At 41.7% G+C, this 14,896-nt stretch overlaps 1 protein-coding gene across 1 annotated transcript; it reads right to left on the bottom strand.

The window, feature by feature from the left end:
- Positions 1-5,723: 5,723 nt before the first annotated feature.
- On the bottom strand, positions 5,724-13,782 carry MPV17L (MPV17 mitochondrial inner membrane protein like). The gene is made up of 4 exons (XM_027743918.2): positions 13,169-13,782; positions 11,337-11,407; positions 10,080-10,109; positions 5,724-9,913 (listed from the first exon to the last, which is right to left on the bottom strand). Exons 1-4 carry the CDS (start codon positions 13,476-13,478, stop codon positions 9,725-9,727), a joined length of 600 nt encoding a protein of 199 aa, XP_027599719.1. The 5' UTR covers positions 13,479-13,782; the 3' UTR covers positions 5,724-9,724.
- Between the last annotated feature and the right edge of the window lie 1,114 nt (positions 13,783-14,896).

Here is a 14,896-nt window from a genome sequence, read left to right as displayed (position 1 = left end):
CATCAGGGATGGCCCGTGGCAGACGAGACACTCTGTGTAACAACAGACACACTTTACTCAGCCAAAGTCCCTGTGGCAGCATGGCTTGTAAATCTGCTGGGGAACAACAGCCTTTGCTTTCCTGGAGCTTCTCAAGCATCTTAGATCTCTCAGCTTGAAGTTCTCAGAGCTCTCTTACCTTCGAGGGCACATCTAGTGTATCAAAAGCATTTTCTAAAGGTGCTAGGTGGGTCTGGGTTGGGCTGCAAGTGAAGATAAAAGTCAGGGTTGTTGTTCTTAATCACACAGGCTAATCTTTCAAGACCAAAAATAACAGTATTAAAATTCTGCCCAAGTTTTTAATTGATTTATCATTATAATCAAACCTTGCAACTTAGCTGATGAAACAAAATGAAATCATGTGTATTATGCACAGTTATTCCACTTTGTAGGCATAAATGCCCAGATCCATATCTAGAAGGAACAGAAGGGGCACTGTGCTCATGTAAGTTCGTAGTTTGCATAGCACAGGTTGTGGGACTTTCATAAATTTGTCCTGTAATGTTTTGTTAAACACGAAGTCTTATTTCAGAACATTTCTGTACCGGAGGAGTTGCCATAATCCCATAATTCAAGCTATCACCAAAAAAAAAAAAAATCAAGTCTGTATCATTCTAAGTATATATCTTAAATATTTATATTATCATTATTCCTAAAAGATCAGTATTAGACAAGAGTAAAACTAATTTGCTTTTCAAAGAGCCATAATTAAACATGATCTAATTAAAAAGAGGGGGATAACTAAAAGTTACAGGAAGATCCTTGATACAGAAAATAATTTCTTTCTGTAAGCTTCCACCCTCAATTTAGTACTAGCATGAAAGAGTTCTCAGAAGCCTGGGCTCTGCCACTCTGCACTTGAAAGAGAATCTGCTGTACAACTGCAGAATGAGGGCCTGGACACATAAGCCAATGCATATCCTTATTATATTGCTCCCTTTTTTGTGAATCCTAGCTCATGTTCAATTACTGCCCTTTTTATACTTATTTATTTGGAATTACAGCCTACCCATATATCAATCGTTTCTTTAAAAATATAAATTTTAGGATAAGGTAACTTCACAAGCAATTCACAATAGTTGCAGTAAAGTAACTGGGATGTTGGTCCTTTTCCACAGCTACCCTACATCTCTATCAGGTTAGAAAAGTGCATCTGTAGCCTAAAAGCAGAGAGCATTGCAGGTAAGCAGGGCATTCTAATGAGCTTGTTATAAGGCAAATGAGATGCCTTGAATTAATGTCATGAGTCTGAGGTCTGACAGTGATACAAATGTTTGAGTGTTCATAAGTATTTCCACCCAAACACCGGTTAAATGTCATCTTATTGTGATCTTTTAATTTTAAAAATGTTTCCATGTGAAATATTGTATGCATGTAGTGCTGTTCTCTACATGTCATCAACCATTTCATCAAACATGCACACAGAAAAAATTGGCTGCATATTGAATTTACTGCATCTACAAAGCTGAATTTCTAATAGAGCTATGGAAGCAAAAGACAAACATTTAATGGCATATTTTAGTGAACAGTGTGCCACTAGTTATGTGTGAGATATGACATGGTTCACACGGTCTGGGTCGAACTATACTGAGGTACTGAGATACTTTGTGTCCTAGAAACTTTTTCCAGGGGAATTTTCTTGTGTGCAATAAATGTTAACTGGCAGCACTGGAGCTACAGTATCTGGCCACCTATCTCTTATCCAAATTTGGAGATGTATCGTGTGAAGCTGAGTCTGATCCAGCAAATATTTAGATAACTCTAAGGAGGAGGAGTACTTAATCACTTTTCTCTCTCAAATCAAGATAGAGCCTTGCAGGACGGAGCTCCTGAGACACAGTGTGGGCTGGACACAGCTTCTTAAACATTTGGCCAGTTTAAAACACAGTTCAGGTAAAATTGAACTGATAAATCAATGGCTTATGCTCAGCTGTGCCAAGTTTTTAAGTGTCTGTGTTTGACAGTCTCTGTGCCTGAACTGAGCCTATTTGCAAACGTTCCTGAGAGGTGAGTAATAGAGACCACAAAAGCTGGCACAGTGCTTTCCGCTTATTTAGATTTATCTTGGCTATTTTCAGTTTAGAAGGCCAGAAAACACAGCACAAATTCAGGAGGTGCAGTAGCAGAAGAGACAGGGCATAAATGTCTGGTAAAAAGAATGGAAACAACCTGTACACTCCAATAGCTGGAGTTGTGACCATAACACAGATTTCAGATACATACTTCTCTAAACTCTTCTCCTTCCCATTTTATTTTTGTCTTAGTAAACTCTTTCTACATTCACTGTCCCTTAAAGGTACAAATTTTACAGAAAAGGTTGTTATAGCATCCGTCAGACACATTACTAATACCATGGGAGTGAAGTCGCCCATGTAAGAGTCTTATTTTTGGCATTTGTAGCCAAGTCGAGTGGTATGACTGGACTGACTGTTGTGCAGGTGAGTCACTGTGCAGGTGGCTTTTGCATCAGTGATGGGTGGCCATAGCTACATAGAAAAATAGATGTTTGAGTTCAGTACATTTAGATGTTGAAATAAATTGGTCTGGGCCATTTTAGGAGACTTGCAAACACAGCAGACAATAAGTAATATTTCAGTGTGTATGTGGGCATGTCCATTTTGAAATAATAAACATACTGTGTAGATTTTGCTAACACAGCAGCATACACCCCCAAGCACAGCTCTCTCAGGGCCTGAGCCTGTCCTCATTTCCCTTACTCCAAAATGTAAAGGTGACTTTCTGTAAGCTTCCATTTTACCTACACAAGTTTGCGTCTTTCACAAAGAGCTCAAAACTGCTTACAAGCTGTGAGCCACACAAAAACACTGTGTCAGTGTCTGCTGACGCATGTTCCTGGGCAGTGTCCATGCTCCACTACCTCTGAATCCCAACAGGCAGGTGGACCATTTCACTGCCTCCTCACTGGAACTGGAAGCTATAATGTCACACCCCTGAATTCTTTATGACTTGAATTTCTCTCTATATTTGTACCTGTGTTCTAATGCTTTTTCAATTTTTACCCCAAAAGAGTAAGCAAAACACTGTATAGGTAATTGCCATAATGTATCAGGTGTAATTATGAACACATAATAATTCATTACTGTATGATGACCATTCTGAACTCGACATTGAACTAATGCAAAATCCTTCAGTGTCACTGGCTTGTCATGGCTAATCAGCTGCAGTTAACAGTCTTGTTATATTTTGGATGTAAAAGTATGTGATGCATGAAATGGAAGCAGCTGAACACCCTCAGTAGATAAGTAAAGGTGGTTTTTACTTCACAGAGAGGTGTAAGCAATGGTAAGATAACAATACTACAGGGGACCAGTCTTTCAGAGGTAGATATCTCCAGGCCAGCCTAGAACAGGGGAAAGCAAACTAGAGGTGGAAAAAGAAATCACCAAAAGATTGTATTTTTCTTTCCTGAATATTTATGCAATGAGAGGAAAGCTGCTTTCCTGACAAATCACAGAAATAATAATGTGAGGGTTTATTCTTATGTATGCACACACTAAGTGCACATCTCACTTACAGTGAGATATTTACTTACATGCTGATTCCTGAGTAGAATGTTGTAACAACTTATACCCTGTAAAAGGACACACAATTCGGAATAAAGCTGACACTTCCTCCACAGATAAAGGATCTCACGTGGTGCAGAACTTTGTGTGCGTGGTTTGTGAGTCCATATGGGCCAAACCCTGTGTTTCTCACAGCCATCTGAGTGCTGATGCCTTTTACTTCTGTTGTAACTGGATAAAGTGCAGTAACAGAACTGGGGAACAGTTCTCATTCCCATTCAGCTCCCATTGTCCCTATATCTCTGGTGACTGAACTACCTACTAGGCTATATATCCATGCACCTCTTGGTGTCTCTTTGATTTTATTGGTCTTGATAGTATAAAATGGAAAAAGGTGACTGCATCAATATCCCACATTTAAGGTCTTCTCCTGGCAGAGGGAGCATTTGCACAAGTGTCCCACATGATATCACTTACAAAACCCACAGTGTGTGCACAGACTCTGCCCTGCTGTCACTTTTACCCTGTTGTTTTACAGCCCCACTTCACAACAGGCTTCCCCTGCACATAGCGAACAAACCCACCCATTATTCAGTTTCTGAAGTTCTCTCAGGTACCCCCTGCTACAGCAGAGCTGTCCTTGACAGTGTCAGTTCAGATCATACTTCACACCTCATTAGGCTCTTCCGGTCCTGAGGCTTCTGTCAGCACAAAATGCGTAATTGATACTAGTGTTGCACAGAGGGGAATGATATCATTTCCTATATCCTTTGCACTGAAATCTGTTTTTCTATATGGATAGAAGGTGCAAGACTTTTGGCCATTACCACATTAAGTAATAAACTGCAAAAAAAAAAAGGGAAGGCAGTGCTGGTTAGGGTGGATGATGTTGAAAAATGTATGCAACACGTTATCTGCATTCTGTGTTCTTGTTTAAAATGGATTACAGTAACTTTGATCATGGTGGACTGGCAATTGCATGTGAATTCTCAGTTCAACTTCGAAGTGAAGAGAGCACATACTGTCCTTGGCTGTTTGAGCACAGAAATATTAAGCAGAAATACAAAAAATATTTTCTGAGACATATGTGAAACAGTCACTGGGATTAATAGTGTTACTGTCTACATTTAGAATTAGAAATTGCACAGCAAAAAAGGGTTCACAAATGAGCTCGAAGAATGATTTAGCATAGGGCTAACAGAGCTAAAGCTATTACAGTTTTTCCAAGGAATAAATAAAACCTTTGTTTACCACTATATGCATACAGAGGGCTTTGCGTGCTAAGCCTTTAAATCTTGTCAGAAAGGGAGTAACATCTTATTAGAATATTAAGGCTAAATTGATTTAGATATATAATGAAATTTCATAAAAATACATAAATAATTTCTTAGAGATGCAGAAGATCCTCTGTTACATGAAGTCCTTGGATATGTTTCTAAAAGATGGCATGAGACTTGACATCACTGGCTTGATTCAGGAAGAACTCTTTGCTTTGCATTATGCAAAGATTCAGACTGAATGATCTTTTTTCTCCCTGTTGGCCATGAAATCTATGAAACAGAATTTTTCAACTTGAAATGTTTCCATAAAGCTTCCTCCTCATTCTAAATATAAAAGAAGTTGCAGCAGGGAATGGAGGTGGTGTCTCTCTTCCAGTTGTGGAATACATTACTTCCTTCAGCCTCAAATCTTCTGACCTATTTCCTTCCCAAGAGTATCCCACACAAACTACACTGAGTGAAGTCCCTCAGTAAGGACCTCATTGCTAACCTCTGTCCTCTTTAAAAGTTTTTTACATCTTTTTCCTGCCTGAATTCATCAGTTCCTTCTGCAAATATATTAATCATCTAAACATATAATTACATCATGATTTTACCTCTTTTTAATAAAAGAGAAATTAAGTCCACCAGCTTCAGCATAAGGCTTTGAAGACGGGAGTTCTATTCTAAATTTGCTTAGAAGTGGCAGATGACAATGTATGTAACTAACCTTTAAAGGGAGTGAACATTCCCAGCTTATTTTATACTCTGCTGCTGTGTTAGGGCCTATGACTTCGAACTGAGCTTTTGCTGCATGTAGTTCATGAAGATCCCACAAAAACTTTATATAAGATCTGGCTTGTATCTGTTTATACACATACTAGTTAAAGACAGACAGAGCCAAAGAAGAGCATTTAATGTTTATTAAGCCTTTGCAAAAACACAGACAATTTCAGTCAACTTGAAATTTAGTAAAATTCAAGTATTTCTTGCACATCTCACTGGATTGGCAGTAGCAGTAGAGGAGGCAGCACGAGCAGGAAGCATTGGCACTTACAGCAGAGAATTGGAAGGCTGAGGCTGCATAGATTTCAAAGGTTGTGCTATACAGAGAACTTAACACATCAGATATGGTAACAAACTGCAGGCAGTTTCACCTTTGCTGCAGTATGAAACTGGTTATTTTATGCTGTTACTGGGTGGTCGCTTCTGGTGTGAGAAAGACAGAGGCCTTCTGGTGAATTTTCCAAGCCTAGAAGGATGTATTTTACATACTAGTAAGCACAGAAGGTTCATTTGCATAAAAGATTTGCAGTAGAAAAATACATTTTGAAATTCTCATTTTATCAAATCCAGACTCTACATCTCTACAGCCATCCAGAATTACATGAAGCTGGGACTGAGCCTGATATAAAAGTCTTCTCATCCCATTTGCTCTTAGAAAGGATCCACAACATAAAAATATGACGTGACTGCAGGCCTATAGGTACTGGCAGTGTGTTCCCTCCTTCCTGAGCACCCATGTGATGTATAATTCTGTTCATCCTCCTGGTTATGGGAATCTGCATGTTCAGCTGGCAGTAAGATCAGTGCAATTCCTTGAAATAGTCATAAAGCCTGTATAACTGTTTTTGAAAGGGTGGCAGAGAGACATTAGGACAAGTCTCACCCATCTTCCCCCTCAAGAAATTACTGAATTACTAGAAGAAAACAGAAGTTTACATATGTATCAAATAGGGTTGGACTAGATGACCTGGCCTGGGCATCCACAGGTCCTTTCCAACCTCAGCCATTCTGTTATTCTGTGAAATTAATCTTCTAAACCAAAAAAGTGCCAAGAAATAATGAAACCTCTAACAACCAAGGGATTAGGCCCTCAGACTAAACTGACAGGAAGAAAATCTTTAGAAGGTGCATTAATTTATGCACACTGAGAATTTGGCCCAACACAGCTTCATTGTTTTGCATTATGTGGGTCTGAAAAGTTTGTAAGACCAATCAGTGCTCATAAGTAAAAGAAAACAAAAAATTTTTTTAATGTGAAAAGGGACTTGGGCTACTTAACTGTCAACAAGAGAAATGGAGGGAATGAAAGGATTTTGCAGGATCTAAAGTCTCCTGAAATATAAGAGCCACAGGCTTCCATTACATGAAAGGAGTGTACTTCAAGTATATGGAGAGAAATGTACTTCAAGTATATGGAGAGAAATCCTGAAGCCCACAGCCAGAGAAACTTGAAGACAAAGCAGGATTTAGCTCAAATTCCCAAGCAAAAAGCTGGCAGCACAAAAGCAAACAGCAATAAAGCACAGCTTGCATAAGCTCTTAAGCCATTTAAAATAAAAGATGGATCTTCCCATTCATTAGTTCTGATGAAAAAGACATCAGAATTATACAGATCACGAGAACAGTTATAAAATCTTGATTCACCTGGGGATTAGGTTTTACCAGTTATACCCACAAAGCAGGATTTTTTGCTCTTAGTTTCAGAAGAACATCGCACACTCCTTACAGCAAATCAACATCATTTCACTCTCCTTGTAATGTCATTATTTTCCAGTTCCCTTCTCCAAGTGAATTCTATTAAACACTTAAGGCACCAGCAGAAGTGAAAATAAATAGCATCCATTAAAAAAAAGTTAAATACTTAATTAGCACACCTTAACCAAAACTTTTAACTCTTAGTGAATAGAACAGATTTCAAAATACTAGTCTGACCCTAAAAATACCAACAGAAAAAAACCCACTACTGAAATTGCTTCTTTATACTGAGGACTTTATATGCACAAGAACAATTTAACAGCTATAGTTGTCTGAAACATCTGTTCATTCATTTTTTAAATAAACAGACAAAATGCTGTTAGCTCCTCTGTGGATTCCTGCTCCTACTGGGATGTCCAGCATCAGGACTGCTCAATTCACACCATGGGATTCATGCAGCAACACCCAGCAGGGGAATCCAACTCACCAAATGTAAGCATCTACCATGAAGCTACTGACACAGCAGCCAGTTGTCGGAGCCTCTGTGTTACAGACAGAAAGACACAGACCCTTGAAGTGCCCAATTCCTTGTACAGAGCTCAACCTGATCAGCCAAATTGAAATGTCCAGACTACAGGTGTCAAAAGTCAAGTAAAATTAATTCCACCTTAAGCTTGCAGGCAGGTGTGCTCTTCCACATCTCCCTGTGCAGCTGAAGATGGAATTGCTGTGACTTTTCTACTTTTCTATCCTGAGAGGTCCTCCACTTGTCTGCCAGCAAAACAGAGTGCAGAAGCAGCCCCCTGCCATCTGCCCTTCTCCCACTGCTGCAGTCCTGTAGTCAAGGCCATATGGGTACTTTGCATCACTCTTGACCACAGGGTTATGCTAAACAAGTTGATTTTACTGAAATAGATGAGGCAGTGCTTGCATGATCCCTTTCCCTGTCTCAGCTAAGCAGCATTGGGCTCCTACAGTGACAAATAATTGTTAGAAATATATAAAGTAGTACAGCTGCTGGCCAAAGGAATGTATATATATAGCCTAAGCAGGCTTTGGGACACTGCTTAGACAAGCCTGAGGAATTGAAACCTTCCTCCAACTGGTTTATCATTATTGTAACAGAGGGTTGAGTCCTCTCTTTCCAATCAAATGCATTAAATCAGATACTGTTTCAAGCTTACAATTTAGTAACTTCAAGGCATAAAATCCCACTCTAATATACCAAGGGCTGCTTTACTGGCCTGATTTCAGCTTCCTGCAATCACAGAAATTTGCACAGTTCCTGTTCTGAGATACATATGCACACTGAAAAAATACCCGTATCCAGACCTGATCCTCAAGCTGACAAAGCAGATCTATAATTAATTTTCACCTTCTCCTAGTCTTCTACGTATAGTTACCCAGGGTCTTTTATGAGTAGGAATGTTTAAAAACCATTTAAGGAAGAAATGAAAGTTCCTTATATAAAGCTGGATTGTTTTGAGATGAATTCTGGCATTCATGTTACCTTCCTTCCCGTGCTCTTTCTCTTCAAAATCTTAATTATATCTTCAGTATAATGAAACAGTTGAGAAGAGTGGAGGAGTCAAGACTCCCACGTACTTCTATACTCCTATACTTTCAAAACTTCTATACTTTGACCCTTGGGGGGCAAAGGAAGCAGTTGTTGGCACACAGAACAAAAGCTCACTGCAGGGCTTAGTCAGGTTCCATCCTGTAGGAGCTGCTCATGACTGATGCTTCCCCCAAGGGTCAATATGCAGCATCCAGCCCAAAAGTTAGTTATCTCTGACCAAAGTTAGTTACCTTTATTCTCACAGTTAAGATAAAACATGTAGAAATATAGTTCAGGTTTGTACATTCTATTAAATAATTAATTTGCTGTATAAATATTCATGTAGAATAAAACAAGTCAACCCCATAGAAAAGTGGGCCCTACAAACACAGCACTTTCATTTTCACTCAATAAAACAGATTCAATGCCACTTTTTAGATATGGAATCCATTAAATTTTGTTCTGCAAAAGCAACCTTGCATTGATAACAATTGTCAAGTCCGACAACTGATGATTTAATGTTCTATTCCCCTTTTTCTAGCAATTACAAGTTGCTTGAAAATTAAATTACAGTTAATATTTCTCCCCAGTGAGGCAGTCTGACATTATGTGCAAATGCTTACATTGCCCTGCAAGTCAGTTGTTCCCAGATGAGATGGGATGACAGCATGAAAATAATTAAATGTCAATATACAACTGGCCTCTTTTATGAAAAATAAACAGGCACAAAGACAAACTGTTCCACTGCTTATACTAACCACCAAATGTTGAGATAACTGTTTATTTTAAACACAGCAGTGAGGCTGCACTGTGATTTACCGACTTCCATAAGCCCAGTTCAGCAATTTAGAATGTGTTCAGAATTAAAGTTCTTTTTTCTCTGATGGTTCTTCATCTGCATTGACCTTCTCTCCTTGGAGCCACATAAATGCTGATTTTGCTGTGCCATCTCCACTCTGTTGGGAAAAGCAAATGAAGGAAGCCCACACAAAGCCACAGAGCCCAGTGTAAGCTGTTCTCAGGTGAACAGGGATCAAAATGAAGTTTGAGAGCTGTGTTGGAAGGAGAGAGAGCTCAGTTAGTGCCCCAGGCATCGTTAGGTCCTGCACCTACACACCCCACAACTCCACTGACTTCTCCCGGGGTCAGACACACTGTGGCTGCGAGGGATTGGCTTTTATGGGAAAGAAAGGCCACGCAGTCACCTTGAGAACTCACCTGCACAAAAGGCCAGTACATCAGTCCTGTCTGAAATGAAAATGAATAATTTGTTATTCTTACGGATTTCAACTGCAACAACTCATTTTTTCTTACCACATTTAGTGATGACTGACACGTATTTGAGGAAAGTTAATAAAAGCAGTTTAATTGCAAATGAAGTTGCTTAACTTAAGGTTGCCATATTAAATTCCTAATCATGAGCCTCTATGCTGTGAGTTTTTTGAACACATCATTCTAACTCATTTTAAATACAAAACTCTAAGCACAGTTAAGTCTTCACAGTCAGCTGACACCAGACACAATATGCACATTTACCAGATGGGTGAACAAATGTTTAAATGTGTGAACATTTGTTTCAGCCATTAATGAAAAATACCACTGAACACTATTTATTTCACACTTGCAATGCTCCTTCTACTTACTCATACATGTAAGGCATATTTAGAAAAATCAATGGATAATTTACTCACAGAACATCAGGTCAACAGAAACCTTATGTTTTGATAGGATATAGTGGGCACTGCTTTTAGAATCATCCTCCAGAGGAATAAAAATAATCCTTTTCTATCCTACCTATATAGTTCCAGAATATGAAGATAAATTCACATTGCATCACATTTTCTCCTTCTATTACATTACTTGGTGCTGATCTCTCAATTAATTCCTCTTGCATCTGAGAAATCTTTAACATTCTTAGCTTGCTCAGCTCTGAGGTAGCACAGATAATTTTTTCTTGTGTATGCAGAAATTCAAATCAAAGCCAGCTGCTTATAACAAAGTCTTCTTAAAACAAGGGGTTGTGCTTCTGAAAGTGAGAAGATTGTCACTGAAAAGTACAGGCTAAAAATGATTCCTAAAGATGTCTCTATAACTAATGATTTAACAGGTGTGCATGTAAGCGTTGTCAATACTCTTCCTAACTGAACACTGGTGTGGGGGTTCTTCTTAAGACAAAAGGTAGTACAACCTGAATCGGTGTTGTATTGCAGGGCTGTCATTCAAACAGAGCTGGGTGCAAGGGTTATGTATATAAACACTGGACATTGTTTAAATGGCATAATTTCACCCATCTGGCAGCAGTGCCTGCTCCAGACTGCCCTTACTTCACATGGCTGCTGGTACTTAAACTTTCTACACATAATCAAATAGTGGAGTGAGAGAAAAGAGGAAAAAACAGTGTTGGAGGAAGGAATATTTTAAATATTTTATCCATTTTTTTCCTTAGCTGCGAGATAAGCAAATTACTTGCCTCACCTTATACGTATTCCAAAATTTCTTTTTACAGTCTGAAAAGATGTCCTCTTTCCTCTGAAGGATGCTCATACCTAGTGGCAAAATATTTACAACAATCAGAAATAATGCAAAAATGAAATGTTCATTTTTTTCAATGACACACTAAACCCTCCTCAGAATATATTACAATAGCTTTGAAAGAAAAGCTGGTACCATTACAAAGAAAAACATTCCGGTTACCTGATAGTGCTACCTTATAACTCCTACCTATTGACTTGACTGTCAGCACTGACCCCACAGATCAGCTGGGATATACTGTATCTGTTCCTCTGCCACATCATGCACCAGTGATATGGTGGAGGAACAGAGAGAATTAAAGTACCTTTCACACTCATGAGAGAGAGAATAAGGCATTGTGCACATTGTTGAATTGCCAGAAGAGGCTCAGACTCTGGAAGGAGTTCAGGTGCCTACAGACCAGTTGAAGTCAGTGGAAAAGGGTACCTAATTTTTTTTGTTTAATTTTGACCACTCTGATCCAAACTCCTCTTGGTTCTAGGAAAGCACAAACTCACAACAGGCTCCCATCATTACACCCAGGACCAACAGAAAAGCAATATGACTTGAAATGACATAGTAGATACATACAAACAGAAATAAATCAACTGAGTGAATTCCCATTACATGAAATACTGTTTAAAGGGTTTATTATTTTGAACTCTTTAACTGATACTTCATACAAAGGGAATCTTCAGATATCAAATTAAGACTACATCCTTCTAAAAGGTGTAGCAGCTCTTCAAAGACCACCCACCTCAACTGGAAGCTGTGACCTATATTTGGAAAAGGTATTAGACAACATGCTTTCAACAAGTCAGTCTAAAATCAAAAGCTACACATTCGTGCATAAGCAGAGACCCAAAGCTGCTTAGTCCAACTGAGGGATCCTGTTAGGTATTTGCATCCCATGGGGTTATCGGTATCTCTCAATGGATCCATTATTTTACTGCTACCCGAGTTAGGGATTTTTATCATCCTTTTTGTGGTCCTTCAGATCCTTCTGGCCTTTGGGCAATTCTCTGCTCAGGTTCTGACACAGACAGATAAGATTTTGAGAGTAAGGATCTGGCATTTGACTTCTTTCTTTGCTTCATTTCTCTTCACTCACAAACTGAATGATTTCCCTGATGGGGTCATAGAATGCAGATCTCCCAAAACCAGACAAAATAAGGGCCTGTCTTGCTCTTCTTCCACATGAAGTCAAATGAGAGCATTTAATTACACTAGTCTCACCTCTTTTCTTATTCCCTCATATTTTTGAAATTGATACTAGTCTTTTTTAAAGCCTCTTCTTACTTAGCTTTTGAGATTATCCATCAGTAGCATGCTGTATTTCTATATATTCTCACAGCAGAAGCTGGTACAGTTTATTTGCTGAACTATAGTATTTCCTGACATTTACCGTTGTGTTTTGGAAATGAGTTGGAGATGTTTTGGAAATAATGTCGAGAACATAGCAGAGCAGAGCAATTCAAGCAGGCATGGGTGGTACAATTGTCGCTAGTTAAAAGCTACAGGCCCAACCGAGCCCATGGCAGGACTCCCCTTCGGCCCAGCACCGCCTCATCTAAAGCTCTGAAGTGCCACGGGCGGTTCAGCATCCTCGGGTCCCCAGCCGCGTCCCCAGCTCCGAGCGCATCCATCCCCGCCCAGGGACCGCGCACCCTGCACCGGCCTCCTGGGGCCGCGGGAGGGGGGTACCCAACCACGCCGTCCTACTGGGGCAAAGCCCCGCTCCCCAGGACGATCCCGCGGGGTTCTGCGATGGACACCCCCGGCACGGCCGCACTCACCCGTGTAGAAGGCGAGCACGGCGACGGGCGCTCCCAGGAGCTGGTCGCAGAGCACCTTGCCGAGCACGGCGGGCGGGCGGCGGCCGGGCAGCGCCCGCTCCAGCGCCCGCAGCCACACGTAGCTGAAGTTGCCGTGGAAGGCGAGGGCCACCAGCGCCACTCGCCGCGTCTGTGCCCAGTCGGGCGGGTGTCCCCCCCGCCGCCGCAGCAGCTGCTGCGCCGCGTCCCCCGCCGCGAACAGCCCCCCGTAGAGCAGCACGTTGCAGAGCCAGGGGAAGCGCCGCACCCCGCGGAGCAGCGCCCCGGCCATCGCCCGCCGCCTCTTCCGCCTCTTCTTCTTCCTCCTCCTCCTCCTTCTCCTTCTCCTCCTTCACGGGCCCGCCCGCCGCCGCTCCGGCCCCGCCGCCGCCCTCGCCATCCCCGCGGCGCTCCCCGCTCAGGGATCCTCCCCTAACAGGGAGGGCCGGCTCCCGACGGCCACGCCGGGCTCCCGTGGGTGATCACCCGTTGGTCACTGGGTTCGTGGGCTTGTTTCTGAAGTGACCATATACTCACTCCCAAGATGTAGGTTACTGTGTTTCCTGGGCTTTGGTCGAAGTAGCACCATGGAGTCACTGTGCAGTACTGCCGCAACTCACAGAATCGATTAGGTTGGTAAACACTTCTGAGATCATCGAGTCCAACCTTTGACCCAACACCACCTTGTCTACTAGACCATGGGACTAAGTGCCACATCCAGTCTCTTCCTAAATACCTCCAGGGATGGTGACTCCACCACCTCCCTGGGCAGCCCATTCCAATGTCTGATCACTCTCTCTGTAAAGAATTTCTTCCAAATGTCCAACCTAAACCTTTCCTGGTGCAGCTTAAGACTGTGCCCTCTTGTCCTACTGCTGTTTGCTGGGAGAAGAGATCAATACCCACCTCACTACAACCTCCTACTGACAGACAAGTGTAAACTAGGCACTGTTTGCTTATTTTTTAATTATCTCCTTGCTGCTTGGTTACATGAGTAGGTTATGGCTTTTTTTCAATTTTTCTGGTGTCTTTGCACTTTGGTTTCTGCTACCCTGCTGAGCAGGGCCCATACACACCTGCCGAGCAGCAGCAGCAGCCCGTGGGGTTCCTCCGCTTTGCCCTCTGCTCCTGAGAGAAATTGAGGAGAAAGTCAGAAGTGATGTTTGGTTATAGAATAGGCTTGTGTACACAGCTTTGTGCACACAGAACCAGTGCCACAAAGCGGATCTGAAATCCATGTAAAAGAGCTGACACTGAGAGTGGCTCCAGTCCTGCAAGGCAGCCCTTGGCCACAGAAAACGAGGAGCGCAGCCAGGAGTTTCCCCTCGGTCCTGGCCACGGGCTCAGACTTGACCAAGGGAACCATCTCGAGGCTGGAGGCGGTAGTTCGCTCTGTGACCTGGAGCAATGCGTTTGAAACTGTCACGAAATCTCCCATAGATGACTATAAATAGGCGTGGACGGTCTGTAGATTGAAATACCTTTCAGTGACAGTGGTGAGCGCGCTGCCCAGTGCTCGGCGGACACGCCGTGCCAGGGCCGGGCCCACGAACTGCCCTTTCCAGCTCCTCATCCCGGTACATCCCTGCGGGAAACACCACCAACACCATCTGCAAGTGGTGCTACTGAATAATATCAACGGCGCTAAACAGAAGAGGGATATGCACGGAAATTAACTCCAGCTTGGAAAACCAGAGATAAAGCCCAGTA

The sequence above is a fragment of the Pipra filicauda genome, unplaced genomic scaffold, assembly GCF_003945595.2.
Source record: "Pipra filicauda isolate LSUMZ 115617 unplaced genomic scaffold, ASM394559v2 scaffold127_size2900866_pilon, whole genome shotgun sequence".
In the NCBI taxonomy this organism is placed as follows: Eukaryota; Metazoa; Chordata; class Aves; order Passeriformes; family Pipridae; genus Pipra; species Pipra filicauda.
Note: the sequence above shows the minus strand (reverse complement) of the source record. Positions and strands in the feature narration are given on the sequence as shown.

Excerpts from the sequence above, each read along its gene's own strand:
- MPV17L (XM_027743918.2), bottom strand. The coding sequence starts at position 13,478 with ATGGCCGGGGCGCTGCTCCGCGGGGTGCGGCGCTTCCCCTGGCTCTGC. Across the intron at positions 10,110-11,336 it reads AATTTTGGAATACGTATAAG|ACAGGACTGATGTACTGGCC; the intron begins GTGAGGCAAGTA and ends TTTTCATTTCAG. Across the intron at positions 9,914-10,079 it reads TGTACTGGCCTTTTGTGCAG|CTCTCAAACTTCATTTTGAT; the intron begins GTGAGTTCTCAA and ends CTTCCAACACAG.